This window comes from Ostrea edulis, chromosome 1, assembly GCF_947568905.1.
Source record: "Ostrea edulis chromosome 1, xbOstEdul1.1, whole genome shotgun sequence".
NCBI lineage: Eukaryota > Metazoa > Mollusca > Bivalvia > Ostreida > Ostreidae > Ostrea > Ostrea edulis.
The window spans coordinates 85,491,662-85,518,740 of NC_079164.1; the positions used below are offsets into that span (position 1 = coordinate 85,491,662).

At 36.9% G+C, this 27,079-nt stretch overlaps 2 protein-coding genes and 1 long non-coding RNA gene across 3 annotated transcripts in view; 2 read left to right on the plus strand and 1 right to left on the minus strand.

The window, feature by feature from the left end:
* Positions 1–10,678, plus strand: part of LOC125669248 (uncharacterized) — a 28,174-nt gene extending 17,496 nt beyond the window's left edge. The window contains exons 6-12 of the mRNA XM_048903724.2: positions 863–971; positions 1,057–1,130; positions 4,108–4,301; positions 7,462–7,545; positions 7,761–7,848; positions 8,071–8,186; positions 10,299–10,678. Coding sequence (XP_048759681.2) covers positions 863–971; positions 1,057–1,130; positions 4,108–4,301; positions 7,462–7,545; positions 7,761–7,848; positions 8,071–8,186; positions 10,299–10,437 — 804 coding nt within the window. The 3' untranslated portion in view covers positions 10,438–10,678. The remainder of the gene's footprint in view (positions 1–862; positions 972–1,056; positions 1,131–4,107; positions 4,302–7,461; positions 7,546–7,760; positions 7,849–8,070; positions 8,187–10,298) is intronic.
* Positions 10,679–14,223: 3,545 nt separating this feature from the next.
* Positions 14,224–26,205, plus strand: LOC125677164 (MATH and LRR domain-containing protein PFE0570w-like). The gene is made up of 4 exons (XM_048915143.2): positions 14,224–14,463; positions 18,331–21,555; positions 21,690–23,306; positions 24,470–26,205. Exons 2-4 carry the CDS (start codon positions 18,331–18,333, stop codon positions 24,791–24,793), a joined length of 5,166 nt encoding a protein of 1,721 aa, XP_048771100.2. The 5' UTR covers positions 14,224–14,463; the 3' UTR covers positions 24,794–26,205.
* Positions 16,076–16,559, minus strand: LOC130054411 (uncharacterized). The gene is made up of 2 exons (XR_008802725.1): positions 16,511–16,559; positions 16,076–16,416 (listed from the first exon to the last, which is right to left on the minus strand). It is a non-coding gene; the product is annotated as an uncharacterized LOC130054411 (long non-coding RNA).
* Positions 26,206–27,079: the final 874 nt, after the last annotated feature.

Here is a 27,079-nt window from a genome sequence, read left to right on the forward strand (position 1 = left end):
TGATTGTATGACATGATTTTCGACAGAATCCATGATAGAAATTAATTTCTTCGCCAATTGACTCGTTGAATTGAGAGACAGTGATTCTCTCATTTTTGGACCTCTTCTAGGGCTCAAGGCGGGTGTGACCGGTCGACAGGGGATTCTTACTCCTCCTAGACACCTGATCCCACCTCTGGTGTGTCCGGGGGTCCGTGTTTGCCCAACTCTCTATTTTGTATTGCTTAAGGATGATATCTCCCTCATGCATAGCTCTGATTCTTGGACGAATTTGGCTCCAGTTTTTTTGGCACTCTAGTTTTCCTTTTAGTTCCTTTTAGCTTTTTGTCATTTCGAATTTCCGAAATTTCGACTTGAGCATCACTGAAGAGACATTATTTGTCGAAATGCGCATCAGGTGCATCAAAATTGGTACCGTATAAGTTTTACATTATGGGAGTTATGAAATTGATAACTGTTCGTTATCTTCACCCTTCTCTTAAAATGAGGGATTTCAGATCGTAATTTTCAGCTATATTTAAGTCACCAGTAATGACATGTCCCACTGGACTTCTGTGATATAAGACTTGTTTCATGTAGCGGCGTCATCATTGCATATATATAGGATATCTATTTTGTATGATGTGATATTTGCTCTATCCAACGGGTTGAAATGATGTATTTATTCACGAGTGAAAATATCAAGAAAAAATCTTAAAAGTACAGTTTGTATATATCGCGGATGAATATTCCAAAAATTACCACTTCCGGTTGTTATTGTTATGTGTGAAAATAACAACTGTGAAAATAAAAAAAAATTGTTCAATGAATAGATTCCAATAGTTCACAGCTTAAAATGTCATAAATATTCTTTCCAATTTAGCCTTCCAACATCTTAGTTGACACCGAAGGTAGACTCCGACTGAGTGAGTATGGTTTTCCCAGGGCCTCCACAAAACGGATTCAGTTAATGAGCAACAAGGCGATATTTGGTGAGTTGAAATTTTCATCGCGATTTGCTTTTGTTTTCCTCCGTGACTGTACTCATCACTTGACATTATCGTTTATGGTTTACAGCGGACCGGAACTGCTGGACACCAACGGAAGTGATCACGGAGTCTGAGGCATATTCCTTCAAGTCTGATGTTCAGGTAATAATAATATACATTTATTGCATGATAGTGAGGGATATATGAAGATTTATTCACCCAAATAAAATCATAGTCCCCTCGGGCGTTGCCCTCGGGGAATATGATTTTTCTTGGGTGAATAAATCTTCATATCTCCCGATCATTCATGCAATGAATTGTTTATTATACCGAAACAAAGCAAGACTACAAAAATGTATTTGAAATTGGAGTCCGCTCATCTATATGACTGAGATCGCCCTAACGGTAAAACCGCGCCATCAACGTATTACGGTAGAAGATACAAACAACGAAATACAGTGAAATGATAACCAGTTTTTGTATTTCCATTTTCCTTGAATGTAGATTAACTTCCTTGGGTTTTCTGTATCAACTAAAACCATGCATTCAACAGTGTATCAGAGACCCGCATATTTTGTGCCTTACAAACTATGAAAGTAGAATGACACGGACTTATTGTGACGTCACAATACACTTCGTCTACCTTGACGTTAAATTTATGGAAAATGCACGAGGCTGCCCAAGGGGTAAATATGATAGGGAAATATGATGTTTGAGAGGGAGATCAAACTCCCCGTCGAGGCCTCATTACGTCACCTACGAATAGACCTCTCCTATGTGACGCACCACAATATACAGATTTGTATATTGTGAGTCCGCGATTATCACGCAGACAAATTACACTAAAGAAGTAGTTCGCAGTTAAAAGTTTGAAGATATTAATATTAAGAGCATTAATATAAAAGTATGGATTTTATTTTAAACATAAAATGATCAAAAGATCATTAAAAAGTAGGGAGACTGTTCAAATTATTGTGTAAAGTAATGAACTTGATGTTTACGTTCTTGTTTTGAAAGTTGTTTACGTTTGACGTTATGTTTTTTCGTCATTCTACAGTGACGTCACAGTATACGCGCCCTAAGAAATCGCTATCCCATAATGCCTAAGTGGAAGAGTTTGGTTTGTGAGCAAACGAACTCTGGTGGAAGTTTGAGAGGGAGATATGCAAACTCCCCGTCGAGGCCTCATTACGTCACAGTGCCTACGAATAGACCTCTCCTATGTGACGCACCACAATATACAGATTTGTATATTGTGAGTCCGCGATTATCACGCAGACAAATTACACTAAAGAAGTAGTTCGTAGTTAAAAGTCTGAAGATATTAATATTAAAAGCATTAATATAAAAGTATGGATTTTATTTTAAACATAAAATGATCAAAAGATCATTAAAAAGTAGGGATACTCTGTTCAAATTATTGTGTAAAGTAATGAATTTGATGTTTACGTTCTTGTTTTGAAAGTTGGTTACGTTTGACGTTATGTTTTTTCGTCATTCTACAGTGACGTCACAGTATACGCGGCCTAAGAAATCGCTATCCCATAATGCCTAAGTGGAAGAGTTTGGTTTGTGAGCAAACGAACTCTGGTGGAAGTTTGGGAGATATGAAGTTTTGTTATCCCTGGCATGTGACCGTCTAGACCAATCAGATTACGCGTTGCATATAACTCTCATACTGAGGTATAATAATACAATATACATTTATTGCATGATAGTGAGGGAGATATGAAGATTTATTCACCCAAGAAAAATCATGTTGCCCTCGGGGAATATGATTTTTCTTGGGTGAATAAATCTTCATATCTCCCGAACATTCATGCAATAAATTGTTTATTATACCGAAACAAAGCAAGACTACAAAAATGTATTTGAAATTGGAGTCCGCTCAGCTATACATTGTATGTAGCTGAGATTGCCTTAACAATAACACCGCGTTGTCAACGTATTAGAATGTAAAAACAACGAGTTACAGTGATATGATAACCAGTTTTTGTATTTCCATTCTCCATGAATGCTTATTTACTTGCTTGTTTTTTCTATCAATCAAAACCAAGCAATTTAATTGTATATCAGAGACCCGCATGTTTTGTGCCTTACGAACTATCAAAGTACAATGACTCGGACTCATTGTGAAGTCACAATAAAATTCGTTTACCTTGACGTTAAATTTATGGAAATGCACGAGGCTGCATGCATGTTGTTGTCTGCATCATTCGGAACACTCGGGTTTGTTCATTTAACTGGACACGAAAGGGAAACACGAGATATCCGAAGGGGTGGAACACGAAGTTTTGTTGCAGGGCAAACACGACGGTCACGTGACCTTCTCGGCCAATCAGATTTTGTTTTACTAGTGATTCTTTATATGAGGTATAATAATATATCTTAAATCTCTTCGACACAATTTTGCTTGACATGTTTCGGAATATTTTATTTGAATGTGAGGATAGCGAATCAATAAAGAATAGTAAACCAAATCGAAAACACGGACTCTTGGAAATATCAAAGGAGGAGTAAGCTTCCTCTTTTGACCGATTTAGATATTCATCATATGCAGAATATGTTCTCTTGTATCTCGTTTGTCATGAAGTTGAGTTGTTGGTTTGCATTTATAGTCTATGATTTGAAGAAGAATAAAAACATCCAAATATGAAACAGACAGAAGTGGAAGCCTCTCTGCTGTCTTTCATTTCGAGTTCACTTGATATATCGAATCGACATAAACATTAAACGTCGTCGATGTATCTAGATATCGAGTTTAAGGTCACCACAAGCTATTCTTTTTGTTATGTAGAATTTTCGAATAAATTCTGCCTTAAAAGAATACGAAAACAGACCAGCTATATGTGACCATGGAACTTCCAATTGGCTGTTGGAAGACATGATCTTAACATACTGCATAAACAACTTTTTGATATTAACTTGCGAGTCCTTTTTGCGTAGAATCACAATGGTTTTTAACAAAAGTAATGTTTTGGAATAAATTCCGCTTCATGACCCGGGGCCCCCGAGTTCCTTTCTATTATCTGGTGGACCGAATTCAACAAATAATACGTTATCAATGAAAATATTTGTATGTACTTGTTACCTATAGCTATTATGTACAGGGTGTATACACTGGATTTCATTTCTGTAGGTGGCAGGCATGCTGATATGTTACATCATGTCCGGGGGGAAACATGCGTACGGAGAAAATAGTCTTGAGATTACAGTTAGCATCCAGGCGAACTGGTCCAAGGTCACCCAACAGAACCAGGAGATGAACAGCCTCCTGTCTGACATGTTAGTGATGCCGTCCGTTGCCCGTCCTGAATTCTCCGACATTCTCATGTACGTGTTAGTCGAGATCCACTGGAGCTGGGATTTTGTATACATTACTATTAATAACATTCTATATGCCGCTGTTTTGACTGGCGGCCCGACTGAGTGGCCGTATGGGATCTCCCGTCTGTCTTTCCATGTTCGGGTTATATTGTTCACACTGTTAGTCCTAAGACTATAAATCTGGTCAGCTGATGCATTTTGGGGTAAAATGTTTGTCACGACCCATAAATGTTTCTGTGGCCTTCTCCCGGAAATTTATGACTATAAAATTCAAACCGTGACCGGATCAAACCTTGCACACTATGAGGCCTAGGATCATTTTAAGGGAGCTTTTGAGCACAACTGAGCAGGATGCTATAACTAAGTATTTACTGGTTCGATATTGATCCCATTGGTGCAAACATATTACACATCGATTACTGAGACCCTTTCCAGTTGAAAAAATGTATCAATTGAAATATTGAAAGGGTTTTGCAGGAACTATATTTTGTGGCGGAAGGACTGATTAATCAAAAAGTTCCAAATCTGCGTGATATTACAGTTTCGGTTTCATCCAATATATCTTCTATTTTTATACTCCTGTACATGTATTTCAGTTTTATAATTTATGATACAGGTAGTTGAGACTTGAAACTAGATCAAAAGCTGTAAATTATTAATTTAGTTGGTATATTTTTCAAAACAGAACACCGATTCTTTAACAAATTTAAATTAATTTACTTGAAATTTTGTATAAAAATTCAGTATTTTCGCCAATAATTTAAAAATTTGGTCTCTAACCCCCACTTTTAATAGTTCTATTTTAAATTTTAAGACAAGACTTTGAAAATGATGTGTTTTAGAAATTGACATTACTTCTAATATGTCCTTTAAACTCTCAAATTTGATATCGTGAATTTTTCCGTATATCAAGTGCAAAAAGGTAATTATTTATTTACATTACTAATATCAATCTTTTGATCTGAAGTGTTAAAAGACATGATTATGTATCTATTTTATGTAATGATTAATTTGTGTTGCATATGTTGTGTTGACACCAACAAACAAATCAAGTTCAATTGAATAAATTTTAAGTGCAAAAAGGTCATGTTTAGAACACTGTGGTAATAATGATAATAGCCTTTATTTATCTAGAATGACACAAATTAGCGTATAGTTAGTTTCCATTGTGGTCCTACATATCAATGACCTGAACAATTATATGGTCAGATACACAGCTTTAAAAATACCAGCTGAACCAAATTTTCGAACATTTTGAGACAGTTTGTTCCAAAGAAATGCAGAAGAGTAGCTGTATGAACGTTTATAATTTTCAGTTTTAGACATATAACCATTCGACATATCTTGTATATTGACATACGTTTAGGTAATTTGGCATTTGATTGTTTATAACCTTGAACAGTAAGACAACCTTTCTAAACATGAAATAATCCTTAATTGGCATCCAGTTCAAACAAGAAAATAAAAAGCCAGTAGAGGTCCATCTTCGCTAGCCAAGGGTTTACGATCCGCTTCGCTTCTCTGGAGTAGGGGAGCGGATCGCAAAACCTTGGCTAGCCAAGATGGTAGAGGTCCTGATATCTCGAATATTTAAAGATATTCTTACTGCCCTCTTTTGCAGCTTGATTTTTTCCTTCTAAATATAGTTGATTTTGTACGTTACACCAGACAGTATAGCAGTAAGTAAAATGTGGAAAAACAATACTTATTGAAAACCTTTATGCATTTGGTGACATTAAATAAACCCCTCTCTTTAGTACACCAAGTTTTCTTACAATTTCTTTGAAATAAACTCCCATTGTGCATCCATGATAAATTATTATCTATATAAACACCTAATAGCTTAGCTCAATAACAAGTGTAGCGACCCCAGTTTTTCTTTTAATTTCCTAATTCTCCATCAAAGTAGAAATAAAAAATACGTTTCCCAAAAAATTTACATTACTCCAAATTTCAAGTGCGAACCTCTTTAACTTATTCAAAAGCATATTGGGTGAAAGATGATGTGTCGCAACCCAAAGGTAGAATTCACTGTGGCCTCAGTTTGGAATTTAATGACTGTACATATTTAGATACCCGGATGATATCTAAAGCACTGTGAGGCCTAGGACCATCAAACTTTTAGTTGATGCATATAAGGGGTGGTGGTGGTGATGACCCCAAAGTAGGTCAATGTGGCCTTATTTTGTAATTTTATAACTATACTTAGTCAATCGTGTCTAGATCATGTCATATACACTGTAAGGGTTAGCTCCATCAAAACTGGTCAGGTCTAATGTAGTTAAAACTACAGGGTCACAGCGTGTGACTTCGGTTTTGCAAAACACAGATATGTACATTATGTATACATGTAGTCCCAGACGGGAGTATCCTGTATCCTAGCGCTGTGCTTCATTATTTGTGCGATTACAAAGCTGCCTTGACACAAACATACTGTTCTCGTGAATGTTTTTGTATACAGACTTATGATGAATGTTTTTGTATTCATACTTAAATAATGCTTAACAAATTGAACGTTCGTGGAAAATCCGACAAGGCAAGATCGCGGGAATATAGTCTCGCGAGATGTAAGTGAATTGCAGTATGAAAGGCGAAGATAACGAACAGTGGTCAATCTCAACTCATATAAGCAATACAAAATAGATTTGGGCAAACACGGACCCCCGGATATACCAGAGGTGGGATCAGGTGCCTAGGAGGAGTAAGCATCTCCTGTCGACCGGTCACACCCGCCGTGAACCCTATATCTTGATCAGGTAAACGGAGCTATCACCCGTAGTCAAAATCGGTGTGCCAAGAACGGCCTAACAATCGGCATGAAACACGTCAGGCAGCATTTGACACAATGATAGGTTGTATCGACAAACTAGATCGTTATACCGACCATAGAATTTGCAAAATGCTGATTTTAAACGAGACTGTTGGAACCCCCGTACCATCAACTTGTTTGTCAGGAGCCTGGTTCGATTTAAAAACTGACCATACGCAGAACACGCTCTTGTGTATCGAATCAGTTGAGAGATGTAAACACCATATGCAGGTGATAATGTAATATTGCTACATAAATATGGGAAGTTGACGATGGAAAAGTTGAAAGTATATGTCACGAAATTTGAAAATAGGCAATTTAACGTACTTTTTTTCGAATTCTTTCCGTATATTTCAGACATCCGTATTTCTGGGCGGACGAGAAGAAGCTTCGTTTCATACTGATTGTGGGATCAGACGTTCTCCGGGACATCAGGAATGGGTTTGTAACTTAGAGTGCATTTATTAGGAAATTTTTTTAATGGCACGTCCTCTTGTGAGAAGAAAACCAGTCTACACTACAGCATGGCGACGTTGTGCTGAGCCAATTTCAGGTTTTATCAAGAGAACTGTGACTAGATTGAGCTCTGTGACCTATGATCCTCTCTCTGTGACATTAAATTCAGTAATTTTATAATTACATGTCGTATTTTTCAGAATTCCTATATTAGGAGCTGTCAGTGGGACAATCACAATGATAGATATTGTAAATTCTGCCGAGCAAGATGAAACTCTGCGTGAATGGGTCAGTTAAAATTCAAATACAATTAAAATAAACCAAGGAAAAGCCTTGACAAAAGCTTGCGGCTACGAAGAACCAAATAGACTGTCTGGAAGACAGGGTTTTACATGTTGTCTGTTTATAGTTGTATTAAACAGTAAAAAAAAATTGGAATCAACACAATTTTCATTTATATAGTGAATGAGTGAAAGTAAATTATAAATGCTGACCAATCTTGGCTTACAGACTAGTTACGTGGAGCCCATTGTCATGCAGGAGATGCGGTCGTTTCGCCAGTACAGGAGTACTTCAGTAGAACTGGTTCTCTTTATATACAACTCCTGTCTACACTTCGATAAACTGTAAGTTTGAAATGGTCAATTTTTATATGAGGAACGCTTCGGGTGCTTGGTAGTAGATTGAGGATTTTTTTCACCAAGCGCTCATTATTATGAATGGAAATGACGAATGTCTGATGATATATTTACTCCTATGTCATAGTAGGCGCTGACACGAGAACCCACTCTGCACTGGTCAGAGTGGAAAACACGTTAATTATGTATACATTTGATGCTACATAACATTATAGAAGAGAAACATTGGGTTTTACTAGAACATCACACACAACTACAACCAGACCACACATACCTGTACCTTGTGAATAGTTTGTTTGCAGAAAGACATTTTAAAATTATATATAATTTAAAACGCCAAGCACCTGTGAATCAGACCAAAACTTTCTCTTATTCACGTTTTCAGTAGATAAAGGAGAATGTTTAGCTCTTCTGAGCTGAAGGCTCAAAGAGCTAATCATATGGCCATATGTCTCGTGTGCGGTGTGCGTCAACTTTTTGGAAAAAAGGCTACATGTATATCTCAAGAACCTCTTGGCCAATTTTTGTCAAATTTGTCACAGGGTATTCTTGGCCCATGGGCTTTCATTTGTACTAAAACTAGGGTCGTGACTTTTTAGCAAGGGGAGATAATTAGGAAAATGTAAACAAAAGTAGTGGTTGCTAAAAAATCTTCTTCTCAAGAACCACTGGGCAAATTATCACCAAACTTATGCATAAGGATGAGGATAAGTTGTAGATAACAAATTGTTTAAGGCATCATCCTGGGGCAAAGGGTGTGGTCTCAAGATCACTTCAAAGTTGAGCTTAAATTTTGTTTTGTTAAAACTTTGATATTTTGCTTAGTATTAGGACTAGGATCATCAAATTTTGTCAGTTGATGCATCTTAGGACCTATTATCATGTTGTCTCAAAAGTAGGTCATGGTGACCTACTTTTTGAATTTCGCAGGTAATTATTATTAAATGGATTTTGATGCATATCTTGGACACTTTTGAGCCTATGATCATCAAAAGTTGTCAGTTGATGGATCATGGGACCTTCAACTGCGTCATATAAAAAGTATGTCACCATGACCTACTTTCTGAATTTTATGGCTAGTCATTTATGAATACATTTTAGGTTGTTATTTCAGATACCAAGAGGTTTAGAATCATCAAACCTTGTAAGTTGATGCGTCCAGAGGCCTCGAAGCATATTTATTTTAAAAAGTAGGTCACAGTGACCTACTTTTTGAATTTTGCAGGCATTCAAATTTCATATTTTCAATTTTAGATGCTTATTTTGACACTATGAAATCTAGGATCATCAAACTTTGTCACTTGATGCATCTTGAGTCTTCATAGTTTGTTGACCAAAAAGTAGGTCACCGTGACCTACTTTGGGAATATGACGGCTATATTTTAATATTTCAGATACTATTTGACTTACAATTATCAAACTTTGTCAGTTGATGTATGTTGAGTCTTCAGAGTGTGTTGACTAAAAAGTAGGTCACCTTGACCTACTTTTGGATTTTGATGGCTATATTTGAATATTTCAGATACTATTTGACTTACAATCGTCAAACTTTGTCAATCTAATTAAAATTAGATCTTCCATCCGCTCCCCAGTTTTCGATACGTCGCGACGTATCGAAAACTGGGGAGCGGATGGAAGATCTAATTTTAATTAGATTGCAAACTTTGTCAGTTGATGGGTCTTGAGTCTTCAGAGTGTGTCGACCAAAAAGTAGGTCACTGTGGCCTTCTTTTGGAATTAGACGGCTATATTTGAATACTATTTGACTTGTCAGTTGATACATCTTGAGTCTTCAGTGTGTCGACCAAAAGTATGGACAGTTACATTTAAATTTTCAGGTACTATTTGATTTAACATAATCAAACTTTGTTAATTGATGAATCTTGGTTAGTGAGAATGTTTGTCTGTTCTACAATGTATCAGAAGAGCGATTCTAGGCCCATGGGCCTCTTGTTTGAATTGTAACTCATTTTACAAAAGCTCTTATGACTAAAACCATTATTTTTGATATATTGAAAAAATACATGATTGTATGTATTCATCTTCTACCACTCAATATAAATTAATCGGTTAGAGTGTTTGTTTGTTTTGTTTTTACAGAACTGCAAAGACCCGTGAAATTATGGAGGAGCCGACCAAGTATTTCCTCACCAAATTCCCAACGCTTTTTATGTCTGTGTTTAAAGCCATTAAAGCAAGCGAGCGGCGGGAGAGAGTGTGCTACAAACCATTCTTCTGAGGCCAGCACCAGTCAAGGCCACCAGTCTATATACAGATGTTGTGTTTAAATAAAATATATTTAAAACTAATTAAAAATTAGAATGCATCCATTTGATTGTTTATCGGCGTTTTTAGATTGTTCACTTAATAGCCAGTGGGACTCAGAATAAGCACGTCGCTATATTGAGCGAATCAAATGGAACCTGACCTTTGCTAATGGAAGCCATTGATTATCCACCCAAATACTTTTCATCTACTCTCTGTGATTCAATGTTACTGTTATGAAAATAAAAATTGGGCGTATAAACAGCTTGTTTTTGTACATGGTTGGAGAACTTACTTTGTCGGTGGTCGATTTTAATGACACTTTCCTCTGATCTCTTATACAATAATGCTAATTAAAAATTTTCCCGCATTACAAAGCAAAACAAATATCGTTTCAATGTTCATATTTGCTTTAAGTTGTTGTGTGCTATATAAGGATTAATAACCATCTACAGTATTATGTATATGTAAGGAATGAAGGTAATTTTAACTTATTTTCTATGAAAGTGAGTTTGGACAGTTTACACTAAGACGATGAAGAGGTTAAAAGCATATTGTGCCGTCATTCCAAAGCCGTCTTTTGGTGCGACCTAATGTCATCTCAGTTAATACCATATAAAATTAAGCTATACAATGAAATTGCCAATGGAAAAAAAGTATCATACACGCATGCATACGGGAAATTTCTTTAAAAAGAGCAAATACACGTATGATTGCATATTTCTTAACGTTATCAAACTGTATTATAACCCGCATTCAGCACACCTAAATGTTTCAATCAGCAGACCCCAGTATTTCAATCAGCACAGCCCGATATTTCAATCAGCACACCCGCCTATTTCAATCAGCACACCCGCCTATTTCAATCAGCACACCCCGATATTTCAACCAGCACACCCGCCTATTTCAATCAGCACACCCGCCTATCTCAATCAGCACACCCCGATATTTCAACCAGCACACCCGCCTATTTCAATCAGCACACCCCGATATTTCTACCAGCACACCCGCCTATTTCAATCAGCACACCCGCCTATCTCAATCAGCACACCCCGATATTTCAATCAGCACACCCGCCTATCTCAATCAGCACACCCCGATATTTCAATCAGCACACCCGCTTATTTCAATCAGCACACCCCGATATTTCTACCAGCACACCCGCCTATTTCAATCAGCACACCCGCCTATCTCAATCAGCACACCCCGATATTTCAATCAGCACACCCGCTTATTTCAATCAGCACACCCCGATATTTCTACCAGCACACCCGCCTATTTCAATCAGCACACTCCGATATTTCAATCAGCACACCCGCCTATTTCAATCAGCACACCCCGATATTTCAACCAGCAGACCACAGTATTGCAATCAGCTCAACCCAGTATTTCACTCAGCACATCCTAGTATTTCAAATCAACACATCGCAATATTTTAATCAACACCTCAATATTTCAACCAGCACACCCCGATATTTCAATCAGTAACACACACCCCCCATATTTCAACCAGCACACTGATGTTTCGATCAGCACACACCAGCATTTCAACCAGCACACCCGCTTATTTCATTCAGCACACCCCGATATTTCTACCAGCACACCCGCCTATTTCAATCAGCACACTCCGATATTTCAATCAGCACACCCGCCTATTTCAATCAGCACACCCGCTTATTTCATTCAGCACACCCCGATATTTCAATCAGCACACCCGCTTATTTCATTCAGCACACCCCGATATTTTGATTAGAACACCCGCCCATTTCAATCAGCACACCCCGATATTTCAATCAGCACACCCGCCTATTTCAATCAGCACACCCGCCTATCTCAATCCGCACACCCCGATATTTCAACCAGCACACCCGCCTATTTCAATCAGCACACCCGCCTATCTCAATCAGCACACCCCGATATTTCAACCAGCACACCCGCCTATTTCAATCAGCACACCCCGATATTTCAATCAGCACACCCGCCTATCTCAATCAGCACACCCCGATATTTCAATCAGCACACCCGCCTATTTCAATCAGCACACCCCGATATTTCAACCAGCAACATCCAGTGGACATTGAATGAAGAAACATTCTAGGGATTCCTAGAATGATGGCTGTCATTTTGTCGGTTTTATTGATATGAATGTGTTTGTGTTAGTATCTTATGTTCTTCTGCAAGTTATTTACTCGAGAATAACGTTTACAGTGGAAAATAACAGTGTTCAAGACATTATAAAGGACATCCTGATGGTGCTTCATGAAAAAAAAAAGAAAAAATATTCATTGACGAGTTATTTTTGGCCACATCGTCCCACATGTCCTTAATTGAAACCGAAACTGTAATATTAACTCTGTTCAAAAATGAATAGAAATAGCACATTTGATCAATTTAATATAATTATACATGTGCAAAGTACATCGAACATTAAATCACATTATCAGTTTGAACTTTCGAATCCAGGGTTTTCTAGTAAGAGGGGCGCAATCAATGATTGAAAGAGCTGGGAAAGAGTTGAGTGTGAAATTGCATAACTCCCTCCAGGGGAGTTTCGGGACTTGCCACAAGTGAATTTTCAGTTTAAATGATGTACAATGATCAACTCTGAGCATTCTTCAACATCTATAAAGGTTCGAAGGCTTGCCAGAGGACATTTTAGTTTACTGAAACGAAATAGGGAATTCTGAGCATCAGGTGAATTCTGGGACTTTTCTCCGGAAAGTGTTTGCTTAATAAAGCAAAATAGTGTATTCTAAGTGAGATTTTCTCTCTGTAGAGGGAAGGGGGCTAGCGTTTGGAAATGTTTTAGTTTCAGGGAAGCAAAACATTGAATTTTGAGGAATATTTGACACTAATAGCCTTAGGGGATGGGGGATACTCCCAGAAAACTGTAGTCCTCAGGAACAACATTGGTGAATTCTGATCAATATTTTATCCTTATCAAGGCAGATACTGGAGCTTATCTCCGGTAAATTTTTAACAAAATGTAGCATCAGTATTTTGGATAGAAAATTGTTGTATTCTAAGATGGAAAAATAAATCAATACACCACTGATTAGAAAATGACGTAAATCACGATGACGTTTTATGTATCAACAATGATAAATCGTATAAATTTACTGAGTCCGCGGGTATAATAGTTACCGAGTCCGTGGGTACACTATTTACCGAGTCCGCGGGTACAATATTTACTGAACCCGTGGATAAAATATTTACCGAGTCCGCGGGTATAATATTTACTGAACCCGCGGATACAATATTTACCGAGCCCGCGGGTACAATATTTACCGAACCCGTGGGTACTTCAGCCTCTTGCTTTTTGTACTCATTCAGGTACATTACGTATCCACCATCTCAGCCCATGAGTAACTTGTACATGTATAATCAAGGAAAGTTATTACAATATATCGCGTTAATTTGGAAGTTGTCTCATGTTTGTTGTTTCGAGCTGCATACAACTGACGGGAGGAATAAACGGATGGGTTAATCGTATATAATGTAATTAATGAATGATTCATTGACTATCATATGGATTTTTGAATGCCCTTGCTGCGTGCGAAATCGGAAATCATAACTATGTAAAACTTAAAATCAGACTTGAAGTTGAAACAGCGGGACTTCAATTAACACCAAAATGTCATTAGACAAACAATGTTTTTCTATTTCAGAATAGCCACTTCATACGTTGAATGTTTATTAGCAAAAACGTCGATGCAATGGTAAGTGACCCATTGTTTGCCTAAATTTACACCGAGTGTATGTCTAATTAACATTTTTATTGTTTGGAGTTCGCGGATGTCAGTGCTCGGTATATGAAATCGAAACCATTACGTCTACACGACATGGCCTTGTCACGCACCCAGCAGACATTGATTAGGTAGATGTTTCAGGTCTAAAGTACCCACCTCCAAACGGAATGCACAGAGATTTCTACCATTACAATTTAGGATAGTAAATGGATTGACAGCGTTCCCATAATGTGAAATATTCGGCGAAAACAGTAAGCATAGCGTTTATAATTCAACATTGAATTAAAATAAGATAACGAATGTATTTCATAAGAACATGTTCTACATATAATCAAATATTTATATCTAATGACTAAATGTTTTTTGAGGTATGCATGCAACCGGAACAAATTACTATATAATTTATTATCATTCAAACTTCGTTACGTCTAAACTTTGATTTACAACAGTGAAAACGTAGATCAATTCTTTGATTTGCCTCAGCAAAATACTTTGACAAATTGAATAACAAGAGTAAAAATCTTTGATATTTGGATATAAAATATATCTTCCAACCAAAAAAAAAAAAGGTGTAGTAAAAACCCTTCGATTTACTGTATGAAAACTGAGATATTATATAAAACCTTCATACGAAAAAAAATTTGTCGTACTTTGTAAATATTTGATTTTATTATATAGCTAATAAATACATGTAGTCTATTATAAAGTCTGTGTAAAATAGAGAGGATGTTAGCATTCAATATCCTGAGAATTTATTGAACGCTAACTTTGTATTGCGTAAATTGTATGCGCCCGAAACATTCCGAGTATGAGCGTTCAATATTGACGTTACCGTAACGACGTAAACAAGCCAAAATGGCAGACGACGTTCCTCCGAATCTGACAGACCCGGTATTTGATCCCCTATTGTCGCCCTACCCTACCCCCAGGAGCCACGATTTTAAGAAATGTAAGGAAGCTTTCATGTTAATTTGAACTTTCTGGCCCAGGATGGCATCGGCGACGTACTTTATTAACCCAAGCATTTTACTTCAGATTCGTCAGTGGAGTAAACATTTCCAACCCGTGTTCAACACTAATGTTATGAAATACACGTTTTTTTTAACTCGAGCAATTCCCGTAACTCAAATAGTTCAATCAAACATGCCCATGTCGTTCAAGTACTTCTTGATCAGAGTATAGTTTAAATGCTTGATTTACATGTTATTTATTACCTAATGGTTCAAAGACGGCTGTAGTTTCACGGGATATTGCTCAATTGTATTATCACCCTCTCGAAGGAATTGTTTGATAAATATTTGAGTTAAACATAAACACGTTTTCCGTTTGCAATGACTAAAGAACAGAATAAATTTTGGGACATGCTGCTAAAAATTGAAAAATTACCTAATCTGACATGTATTTCATTGGGGGGAAAAAGTATCGGACACTTGCATGGTCCGGCCAACAACTGATATTGATCGGACCAAAACAAAATTTACCGGACATTTGCCAATACTTACATTTGCTAATGCACTTCCTTATATGACAGTACTAATGAAATCGATGTTCAATTTTGTGTGACATGAATTTGGTCACGTGATCAGTTCTTGCGTATGAAATTAAAAATTATGAATACAATCACCGCTTCAAAAGTAAGTTCCTGTATTTTCACCGGACTTCTTGCTTATGCAATGCAGTGGAGGATTTAGACCCCCCCTCCCTCTCGCCACAAATTTAATAATAGAGATAGTGTGAGTAAAATTCCAGATTGGCACCCAAAATAGCTGAGTATTTTGGCTAATACTTGACTTTCACACAACCCTTTCGTAAACCCTGGATCCACCACTGCAATAACATCATAACAGAAACAAACGCAGCAGGATATTTATACAGAGTTTATTTTGTAAACAAACAAGAATTTCATCAATTTATAAAAGAGAAACATTAAACATACCGTTCTGTTGTTTCATTTTATACAGTTTTAAATACCGTCTGCAACTTCTGTATGGCGAATTTATAAAATAAAGTTCTATGAAATTGGAAGTGAAAAAATGTAGGCAGAGTTATAAGCCTATTTACTTTAAGATGATAAGTTAACCTGTTGTTTTCTGGCAACTTTCATCACGGCTATGACTCGGCATGATCATAAGCGAGGCTGGTTTCGAGGCTCGAAAAATTTATATGTTCATGTCAGGGTACCGGTGGGAGTCTTCATTAAAATCCTACAACAGAAATCTCTCAAGTGAACAAACACTCCGTCAGTTCGTTTTTATTTTCTTTTACACACACTGAAGGTAAATAAAAGACGCAACATACCTGCAGCTAGACCGACGCCAGTTTCTCCATCGCTGATCGCGACCAAATCACATCACGGGTGTAGTTTACTCCGCTCTTCTTGTTGTCATTTCAGTTAACTTTACGCTCTAAATTACCTTTATTTTACACGTTTCGTCTTTTTAAATTAACATTTTCAATTAAATATCTATATCTTATATTCTCTTTGATATTGTTCCTAATCTTTTATTCGATAAAACTCTAACGAACTATATTTTGTGTTCTACGATCGTTATTTTGGTCATCTGCTACAAAATCATGGAAGCTCGGTAAGAACACAAATCAAAATAGAAAATATAAATATAAGAAATAAAATATAATTTTTAGTGTTATTGGGATATAACATGAAGTTGGTACGTGATCAAATCTACTATAACACCCTTTGGGCGTTATAGGATTTGATCACCTGACCAATTCATGTCATATCCCAACAACATTCAAAAATGATATTTTATTTCTTAAATGTCCGACGAACCTTCGGAATCACCGAAGACTTGAAAATATTGATGCTAATCAAAAACTTTGATATTGATTAAAAAAAACGTTGACACTATACGCGAAACTGTGGTACTACATAAAAACTTTGATACGATATTAAAAACTTTGATACTACCTGAAAACTTTGATACTACGTGAAAAATTTGATACAACAGATAAAAAAACCTGATATCATGATTCACTATGATATTGTTTATGATATTATTTATGATATTGTTTTGATAAGGAATGAAACATTAGAATTTCCCCATGCTTATTTAGGTTATATATCTCCCACAATAACCAAGATAATACATGCATTTCTCATCTGCCTGTCACATAATCTTTATCGAAAATTTCAAACATAAAACGTCAAGGTTTGTTTATACATGTATATATTCTTTAAAATACTGAAATTACACAAATAAATATATGAAAATGTTATATATAATATAAAGGTTATCTGAGTTACTGATGGATGATATAATCATATATAAAACCCATGCTTCACGTGATTCATTGTAATGTTATATATAATATAAAGGTCATCTGAGTTATTGAATGGATAAACCCATGTTTCACGTGATTCATTGTAATTGCAGATGTGACTACAAAATTAAAATCAACGTCATGTAAAACGTCCTTTTAAAGACTGCATTTCAATGACGAACTCGAACAACGTTTTTAATGAATGTACCCTTTTTTCAATATAAGCCCAAAGTCTCTAAATCGTTTATTCGTTTGTAAATGAAAGGTGAAGATAACGAACAGTGATCAATCTCATAACTCCTATAAGCAATACAAAATAGATAGTTGGGCAAACACTGACCCCTGGACACACCAGAGGTGGGATCAGGTGCTTAGGAGGAGTAAGCATAAATAAAGTTTAAAATTACGTTTTCAATTATAATATTTTAAATGCTTCATGACAACCGTTATCTATGAAAATTACATGCACCAACTCGCATAAAACGTCTGATATATTTATACATTATAATGTACCAAAAGTGTATCCCATTTGAACTTTAATTAGATTTTGGCTCAATCCGCGCATATAAGTGATTCAAAACATGCTCCCTGACAGCTTTAAAAACGAAAACATAGCGACAAAATCATTTTCTCACCTATCGTGAGACATCATGGCTGCAGTTTTGAAACTTAGTAATTATCAAAGTTTTGTCAAATTATGGCTTTTGGCGGAGTGCGAGTAATGATAGTATGTGATACTCATTTTTCAGTTAGACAACGAAAACTCAAAAAGTTAAGACCCATAGGTTTTTCAAAATTTCAATTGTCTGTGAATAATTAAATTTACCTTGTTGCAGATGGCCACTAATAAAGGAAGGAGATTCTCGTTAGCAGAATTCATTAAAACAGAACGAGTGAAGCGGAACGAAAACGCCATAGAAGATATCACGATTACCAAAGTCACAAAAAATGAGACGGAAGATGACGACATCAACAGCGAAAAAAGTGTAAGTCATGTGTCCACAATCAATGAAGACTCAAAATTCAGTGAAAGAGAGGTTTCTGCTCTATATCCCGTGCGCGTCAGAAGAGACCAGACACGATACCGTCGTAATTCAAAATGGTACGATGCATCCCGTAAGAGCGTGATACAAGATATGGTAGACCAGGAACTGTGCGGCTTGGCACCAGAAGAATCCCACGGAGATCAATCCACGTCTACAACGCAACGGGGATACTCCAAACGTCGACGCTTTTCTGTCATACAAGACAACGAAGGGAGCAGTACCACTATGGTGGACAAACTAAGAGCGCTGGAGGAGGAGGGAGGTACCCAGAACAGCAGAAGTTTAAAAAGCGGACGAAGTCGACGGACGAGCAGGTCAACACGGACTCTTAACTCCATCCCCTCCTCCCCTTATTCCAGGAGTAGGTCTGGGTCAATGAACTATGGGCTACGGCAGAAGTCAGCGTCAAAACTGAGCGGGGTATCACAGGAGTCCGTGTCCTTCAAAAAGGAAATTACAACACAGAAAGATGCAGGGTTTTTCAAACCTGCAAATGAAAAGGGTGAGAGGATGAATGAAATGAATTTGAACGACAACCAAGTCGTAAGAGTTGAAATAAAGAGAGGAAAATACGACAAAGAACAAAATCACTGCATTATATTACAATTAGGTGAACCAGCTCAAGAAAGGAACAAGAAGAAATTTGATAATGTACCAAGTGAACCGACTGGACAAAATCTTTCAGCTGGTGCAAGATCTGCTTTAAAAAGGCATGATAATAAAGAAAAGATTTTACCAATAACTCCCATTAATGAATACAATTCGAAAAGTTTTGCGTTATCTGAAAACGTTCACGTTGGAATCGAGAGAAACAGAAATCACGATGATCAACGAAGTGAACCAGACCAGCTACGCGTATCAATTGGTTCGAATATTGCCTCGGAAAAGTTTGGCCATAACGAAGAGAGCAAAATAACACAAGGTAGTAAAATTGCAACATTACCACCTGTGAAATCAAATAGTTCGGAACATATAGAGTTTTCTGAACGTGTTGACGATACAGTGGAGAGAAACAGAGAATGTAATGATAAAGGAAATGAACCGGATCAACCAAGTGTTTCAGTTAGTCCGAATGTTGTCTCTGAAAAGTATGGTCATAACAGAATGAACTCAGACACGGAAATGGATAAAATTGCATCAACATCATCCATTAAATCTAATAGTGCGGAAACAGTAGCGTTTTCCAGAAGCACCGACAACAGATTTGAAAAAAACAAAGATGACAACGAAATACAGAGAAAGCGAACAAATGAAATTACATTTCCAACGCAGCCACCAAAAAATACAACTGGGACGGATACCGGAGATGATCAATCACATGCTGTCACAGATATCATTTCGTTTGAAAACCCTTCGGAAATGCATTTCATGGATGAAACGTGTACAGGCATAAGACAGAGGATGGGAAGTCCCATCAATGATAGGAATAAGAATCCACAAGACGCGTCAAATGAAAATAAAAGCATTAGAATATCTGAAATCGAAGGGAGAGAAAATACAGTGACAAGGGTTTCTACAAACCCGACTTATACACCTCTGATTTCTACTTTATTGAAAGATGTTGCGGAAAATGGTGTTGAACATAGCAAGGGTGTGGAGGACGGCAATGATGTGGAAGATGGCAAGGATGTGAAGGACAGTAAAGATGTGAAGGACAACAATGATGTAGAGGATGGCAACAATAGGAAGGATATGGAGAACGGTAAGGATGTGCAGGATGGCAAAGATGCGGAGGACGGCAACAATGTAGATAATAGCAAAGATGTGGAGAATAACAAGGGTGTGAAAAACAGCAAGGATGTGAAGGACATCAAGGATATGGAGGATAACAAGGATGTTGATGACAGCAAGGATATTGAAGATGACAAGAAAACAGAGGATGGCAAGAATGTGAAGGATGAGAAGGAGGCGGAGAACGGCAAGGATGTGGAGGTTGGCAAAGATGCGGAGGACAGCAAGGGTGTGAAGAATGGCAAGGATGTGCAGGATGACAAGGATTTGAAGGACGGCAACAATGTAGATAATAGCAAAGATGTGGAGAATAACAAGGGTGTGAAAAACAGCAAGGATGTGAAGGACATCAATGATATGGAGGATAACAAGGATGTTGATGACAGCAAGGATGTTGAAGATGACAAGAAAGCGGAGGATGGCAAGAATGTGAAGGATGAGAAGGATGCGGAGAACGGCAAGGATGTGAAGGATGGCAAAGATGCGGAGGACAGCAAGGGTGTGAAGAATGTCAAGGATGTGGAGGACAGCAAAGATGTGGAAGATGAAAAAGATTTGAATGATAGCAAGGGTATGGGGGGTGGCAAAGATGTGAAGGAGGGCAATGATGTGGAGGATGACAATGGTGTGGAGGATGTCAAAGATGTGGAAGATGATAAGGGTGTGGAGAACAGCATGGGTGTGATGAACGTTGACGACGGTAAGGATGTAGAGGACTGCAATGATATGGAGGATGACAAAGATGTGGAGGATATTGAAGATTATAAGGATGTGAAGGATGGCAAGGATATGGAAGATGACAAGGCTGTGAAGGACGGCAAGGATGTGGAAGACGACAATAATGTGAAGGACGACAAGGATATGAAAGACTTCAAGGATGCGGAAGCTGGAAATGATGTGGACGACAGCAAGGGAGTAGAAGATGGAAAGGATGTGGATGATGCAAATGTTAACAAAGGCAAAGGAATGACATTAAACGTGGTATTACAGAAATCAGAAGCAGAGCAAACGAACGTCAGGGAACCCACGAATGTTAACAAAGGCAAAGGAATGACATTAAACGTGGGATTACAGAAATCAGAAGCAGAGCAATCGGATGTCAAGGAACCAAGAAACAATGACACACAGCTTAAAGAAAATGTATTGAATGCCAACTACTCCAAGACAGATTCGAAAGTTATTTCCAATATTGACAACACATCGTTAGAACCACGGCATAAAAGGCTGGAACTTCTACAAGCGAATACGACTGGTAATTCAAAGTCTTCACCTAGAATGTCTAAAGTAAGTGGTCGTTATCATGTACATAATTTCAATCAAATATTATAAGAGCTTCAAAAGGACAACGGTTGCTATTTCTACATTGATTTTACTTTTTTAACAAGTCTCTGAGTTTTAACAGTATTTTCCTTCCACAGTCCAGTAATGACGACTTCAGAATATTGGCTGAAAACATCAAGTTATTGATGAAGGAAGAACAAGAACATAGTGACAATTTAGTAAAATCACTGCACGACGTCAGGGTCCACAATTCCAAGCTATACAAAAATCCCGAATTACGTAAGTTTACAGAAGCAGCGGTGGTAGAGCGATGGCTAAAGAGCCAGGACCATCAACTAGCACAAAAAACAAAGTTAAGCCAAGTTCAGGAGGGATCCAGGAAAACTCCGTCACATTCCAGAGTTACCAGTGCTGTAAATGACACATATCAGACACATTCCAGAGGCACTATTTCCAGAAGTACCAGTCCTGAAAATAACACAGATCGAGAAAACAATGTGAAAGAGAACAGTGCCAATCAAACAGAAAAAGGACTTGTTGAAAACGAGGAAACTGAATTGGAAAATAAAGGACAGGAAGAAAGAGCAAAAATAAAAGATAATTTTCAGGTAATAAATCAAGATAAGTGTAAAGATAGCGACGGGAAGTGCATAAACAAGGCAGATAAAAAATTACATAAAAAGGAACTTTTAAGAAAAATTTCGACTAATTCAATAACCAGCTATCGTATACAATCACAAAACAGTGAATCTGAAAGCGGAAACGAAAATTTAGATAACGATGTCGATACGATCGCAACTCAGACGGCAAATCTCACTATCAATAAAATTCAGCTGTATGCCAAGCCACATGATGAGTACACCGACCACAATGAGTGTGGTCTGACAGAGAAAAACCATGACAACGATTTAATCAAACGGCTACATGAGGTTGATGAAAACGAGGAAACCAAACGAGGAGAAATGGAGGATATCCAAAATGATACACAGGATGGCGGGTCTTCCAACAGCGAACGAGGAGTTGATAAAAGTGAAGAAGTGATAAATACTCGGGGTATTGCACACTGGGACACAGAGAAAAAACTTCGAAAGAAAAGCAGACTAGTTCGCGATAAAGTGCAACAGTATAATGTGACAAATCAGTACCATTCGGAAGAACAGGAAACGCCTGAAGATGATGAAATAATCAGTAAAGAATTTGACACTGAAAGACAAAATTCAAATACTTTCTGTCATAATGAAATCCAACATGCAGAACAAGAGGGTGAGGAAGTTCTAGAACCCGTGGTGCATTCTACCAGTCCATCGCACACGAAGACGCCAAACGAGGAAACTGAAGAACACAACAACGGTCATCACGATGTGTCAGCATCCCTTATAGGCAACCCTGACATCTCAGACGGTCCACACAAACGTACAATTGATCCCATATATCCACAAAATGACTCCAAATCTCGAAAACCGAATCCAAAACGAATTGAAATTCTTATACGGGATGAGGAAAAGAATCGAGAGCGTGACCTAACACTAGTGATTGAACTTCCACAAAATGGAAACAAGACGTCTGAAATGAGAGAGCAATCTTGTCAGACAGACAGAGACACAGACAAAGAATTATATGGATCAGAGAGAACGGAGTTACCACCCCTGAAGTGTGAGCCTCCTTTGATACAGCGGAAGGAGAGGTCGTTCGTCAGATTACGCCATGAACCTGTGAAAGAGGATCCTGAAGTTCTCTATTTCATCAAACAAGCTGTAAGCATCTCCCTCACCAATTATTTGAAATAGATGATTAAACTAAATACATGTTCATTTCATTGGTTTGTATAGAATGCCAAACTGAAACATGCATTTGCAAAATTTTGACTTTTCTTTTTCACAATTCGATCAATGAACAATGAAAAAGTGAGGATAACAAAGGCATAAAAGAATGTATTGAAAGTTCTTAATGACCTCAACATCACCATCGATATTAAAGATATTTCCCCCAAGTTGCTGCAGTTTGTTAATGTGTGTGTCGTTCTTTTGAATACACAATCATAATGCATTGCATTAATTTTCATATCAATATTGGATAGCTGTACTACACGGTGTTGTAGGACATGCATAGCATTAACCTTTTCTCTACCCGACCGGTCAATACGGCCAATATCTTGTCTGTATCTGTGTACATATACTTTAAATATCTTGCAAAACAATATGTCATAAGTCTTTAAAAAGCTTTATGATGTGTCGGCAGAGAAAGGGTTAATTGAATATAGCCCCCGAAACCCGCCTTCTTCATGTCCCTCAATGTAGAAGGAAAAAATCCAGATAAACCAGTTTCATTGGCGGTGAATTTATTGATGACAATTAAAGTGCTTGTTGAAAATATTGATTGCATTCTATTTTCTCTGTATACCATTCTGTGGATAGAATGTCTTTCAAAAAGATTTTTCTTCCAAAGTAAATTTCATTGTTGGTGTGGAATTATTGGATGTTTGGAGTTGTATAGACCGTGGTAACTCTGTTTGTCCTGCTTTGAATGGCTTATATGTCAGAATATAATTCCATTCCTGCAGTAATTTAATTTATTGAGTACTTTTCATCTCGGGTGGAGAACATTTGTAATGGTTGAGAATATGATTGAAATGAAATTTGTTATGTAATAAATGCAGAATTATGTTTTCCTTATTTTCATCCATCTATCTTGCCTATTAATCAACCAATATTATCTATTTATTTACATCTATCTATCTATCTATCTAATATAGTTATTCAAAATTATATTAAGTGAAGTACCACTAGTGGTTGTTGTAATATGAGAAATATGTTTACAAAAAAGGAATACGAAATGAATTTCATTGAGACTAGATGAAACTGCCTTTTTGTAAATATGTATGACAAATATTTACTCACCAGCTAAATTCTTTTTGAAGGAACAGAGACAGAGGTCCAAATTTAACGAATTAATGAGAGAATTGTACAAGATGAAGCATACGGACATCCTCGCCTCCTCCTCGATGTCCCACATCGATTACGGGTACCCTGGGGCATGTGCCTACCACCCCCGCTCCTTCTATGGATATAGCAGCGATCAGTTACAGTTCGAGAGCGTAGTCATGAAAGCGGACAATTTTGACGACAATGTGCGCCGTTTCCTGGGGTACACCAAGAGGAAAGACAGGCTTCAGACTGTTGAGCATTCCAAGAAATATAAGGCCTATATTGACCTGCGTAAAAAACTTAAGCATTTGTACTAAAATACAAGGCTTATATTGACCTCTGTGATAACTTAAACATCTGTAGCTTATATTGACCTCTGTGATACCTTAAACATCTGTAGCTTATATTGACCTCTGTGATAACTTAAACATCTGTACTGAAATACAGGGCTTATTTTGACCTCTGTGATAACTTAACCATCTGTACTGAAATACAGGGCTTATATTGACTTCTGTGATAACTTAAACATTTGTACTGAAATGCAAGGCTTATTTTGACCTCTGTGATAACGTAAACATCTGTTCTGAAATACTAGGCTTATTTTGACCTCCGTAAAAAAATTTGCAATGCGAATACATAGTATCATTCAAGATTTATTTGTAAATCAAAGCTCAGTTATTCAATTATAGATCTTTTACAGGTCTACAGAAACTAGAGTAAATCGAAGTGTCAACATTTTTCTATAGTATATCAAAGATTGTACTTTAGTTAATCATGGTTTCAAAGGTTTTCATTTACTATGAAAGGTGAAGATAAGAACAGTGATCAATCTCATAACTCCTATAAGCAATACAAAATAGATAGTTGGGCAAACACGGACCCCGGGACACACCAGAAGAGGGATCAGGTGCCTAGGAGGAGTAAGCATCCCCTGTCGACCGATCACACCCGCCGTGAGCCCTATGTCTATGGTAAATCTAACATCAAAGATGACTATACATTAGAACATAGTTGTTATTGTTTAGTTTGTTGAAATATTTACTTTAATACAACAAACACCAAACGTAGTAAAAATATCAGATGCATTTTACTTATTTTCCCGTAGTCAAGTTGATTATGGTTGACTATGGTATTTCCGTAAGGATGATTATAAGTATCCTGTGATATACTTTATACAATTATATTTATATTTCCAATGTTTCTGCTTTTTATATATTTACAAAATGAAATAACAGCCATTCATTTCCTAATGAATGCGCAGCAGTGGTGAACAATGCGCGAATGAATCTTGATAAATACATGTATAATGCGTCTATTTTAACCATTGGGAATCCCGACAGAAATGAAAGTAGAATATACAGTTAGAAAATAAATTTCATTTGTGAAAATACATGAGGGCATGAACTGCGACGCTTCACGCCGGGATTATTTTCACGAAGCGTTAACGGGTTTCATGAAGTATGCCGGCGCAAAGCGACGCAGTTCATACTGAAGTATTGATTGTATCGTATATTACACTTCCGATGTTTTTATTGTGTTATATGGTATCACATGACTCACGTTTTTATTGTGTTATATGGTATCACATGACTCACATTTGTATTGTGTTATATGGTATCACATGAGTCACGTTTTTATTGTGTTATATGGTATCACATGAGTCACGTTTTTATTATATTATATGGTATCACATGACTCGCGTTTTTATTGTGTTATATGGTATCACATGACTCACATTTGTATTGTGTTATATGGTATCACATGACTCACGTTTTTATTGTGTTATATGGTATCACATGACTCACATTTGTATTGTGTTATATGGTATCACATGAGTCACGTTTTTATTATATTATATGGTATCACATGACTCACATTTGTATTGTGTTATATGGTATCACATGACTCACGTTTTTATTGTGTTATATGGTATCACATGACTCACATTTGTATTGTGTTATATGGTATCACATGAGTCACGTTTTTATTATATTATACGGTATCACATGACTCGCGTTTTTATTGTGGTATATGGTATCACATGAGTCACGTTTTTATTGTGTTATATGGTATCACATGACTCACGTTTTTATTGTGTTATATGGTATCACATGAGTCACGTTTTTATTGTGTTATATGGTATCACATGACTCACATTTGAATTGTGTTATATGGTATCACATGACTCACGTTTTTATTGTGTTATATGGTATCAAATGAGTCACGTTTTTATTGTGTTATATGGTATCACATGAGTCACGTTTTTATTATGTTATATGGTATCACATGAGTCGCGTTTTTATTGTGTTATATGGTATCACATGAGTCACGTTTTTATTGTTATATGGTATAACATGAGTCACGTTTTTATTATGTTATATGGTATCACACGACTCGTGTTTTTATTGTGTTGTATAATTTTGCCTGCCTGACTTTTTTATCGTGTTAGTGACATTACTTGTTTCATGTTTTAATGTGTTAAATGGTATTACATGCCTCACGTTTTTATTGTGTTATATGATATGGTATTCCTTATGTTTTAATGTGTTATAAGTTATCATATGTCTCATGTTATAATATGTTATATAAGATTACATTTCAAA

What these genes read in the sequence shown, in the direction of transcription:
- LOC125677164 (XM_048915143.2), top strand. Translation starts at nt 18,331, where the DNA reads ATGGCCACTAATAAAGGAAGGAGATTCTCGTTAGCAGAATTCATTAAA. An exon ending in CTTCACCTAGAATGTCTAAA is followed by an intron (nt 21,556 to 21,689) that starts GTAAGTGGTCGT and finishes TTCCTTCCACAG; the next exon opens with TCCAGTAATGACGACTTCAG. An exon ending in TCTATTTCATCAAACAAGCT is followed by an intron (nt 23,307 to 24,469) that starts GTAAGCATCTCC and finishes TTCTTTTTGAAG; the next exon opens with GAACAGAGACAGAGGTCCAA.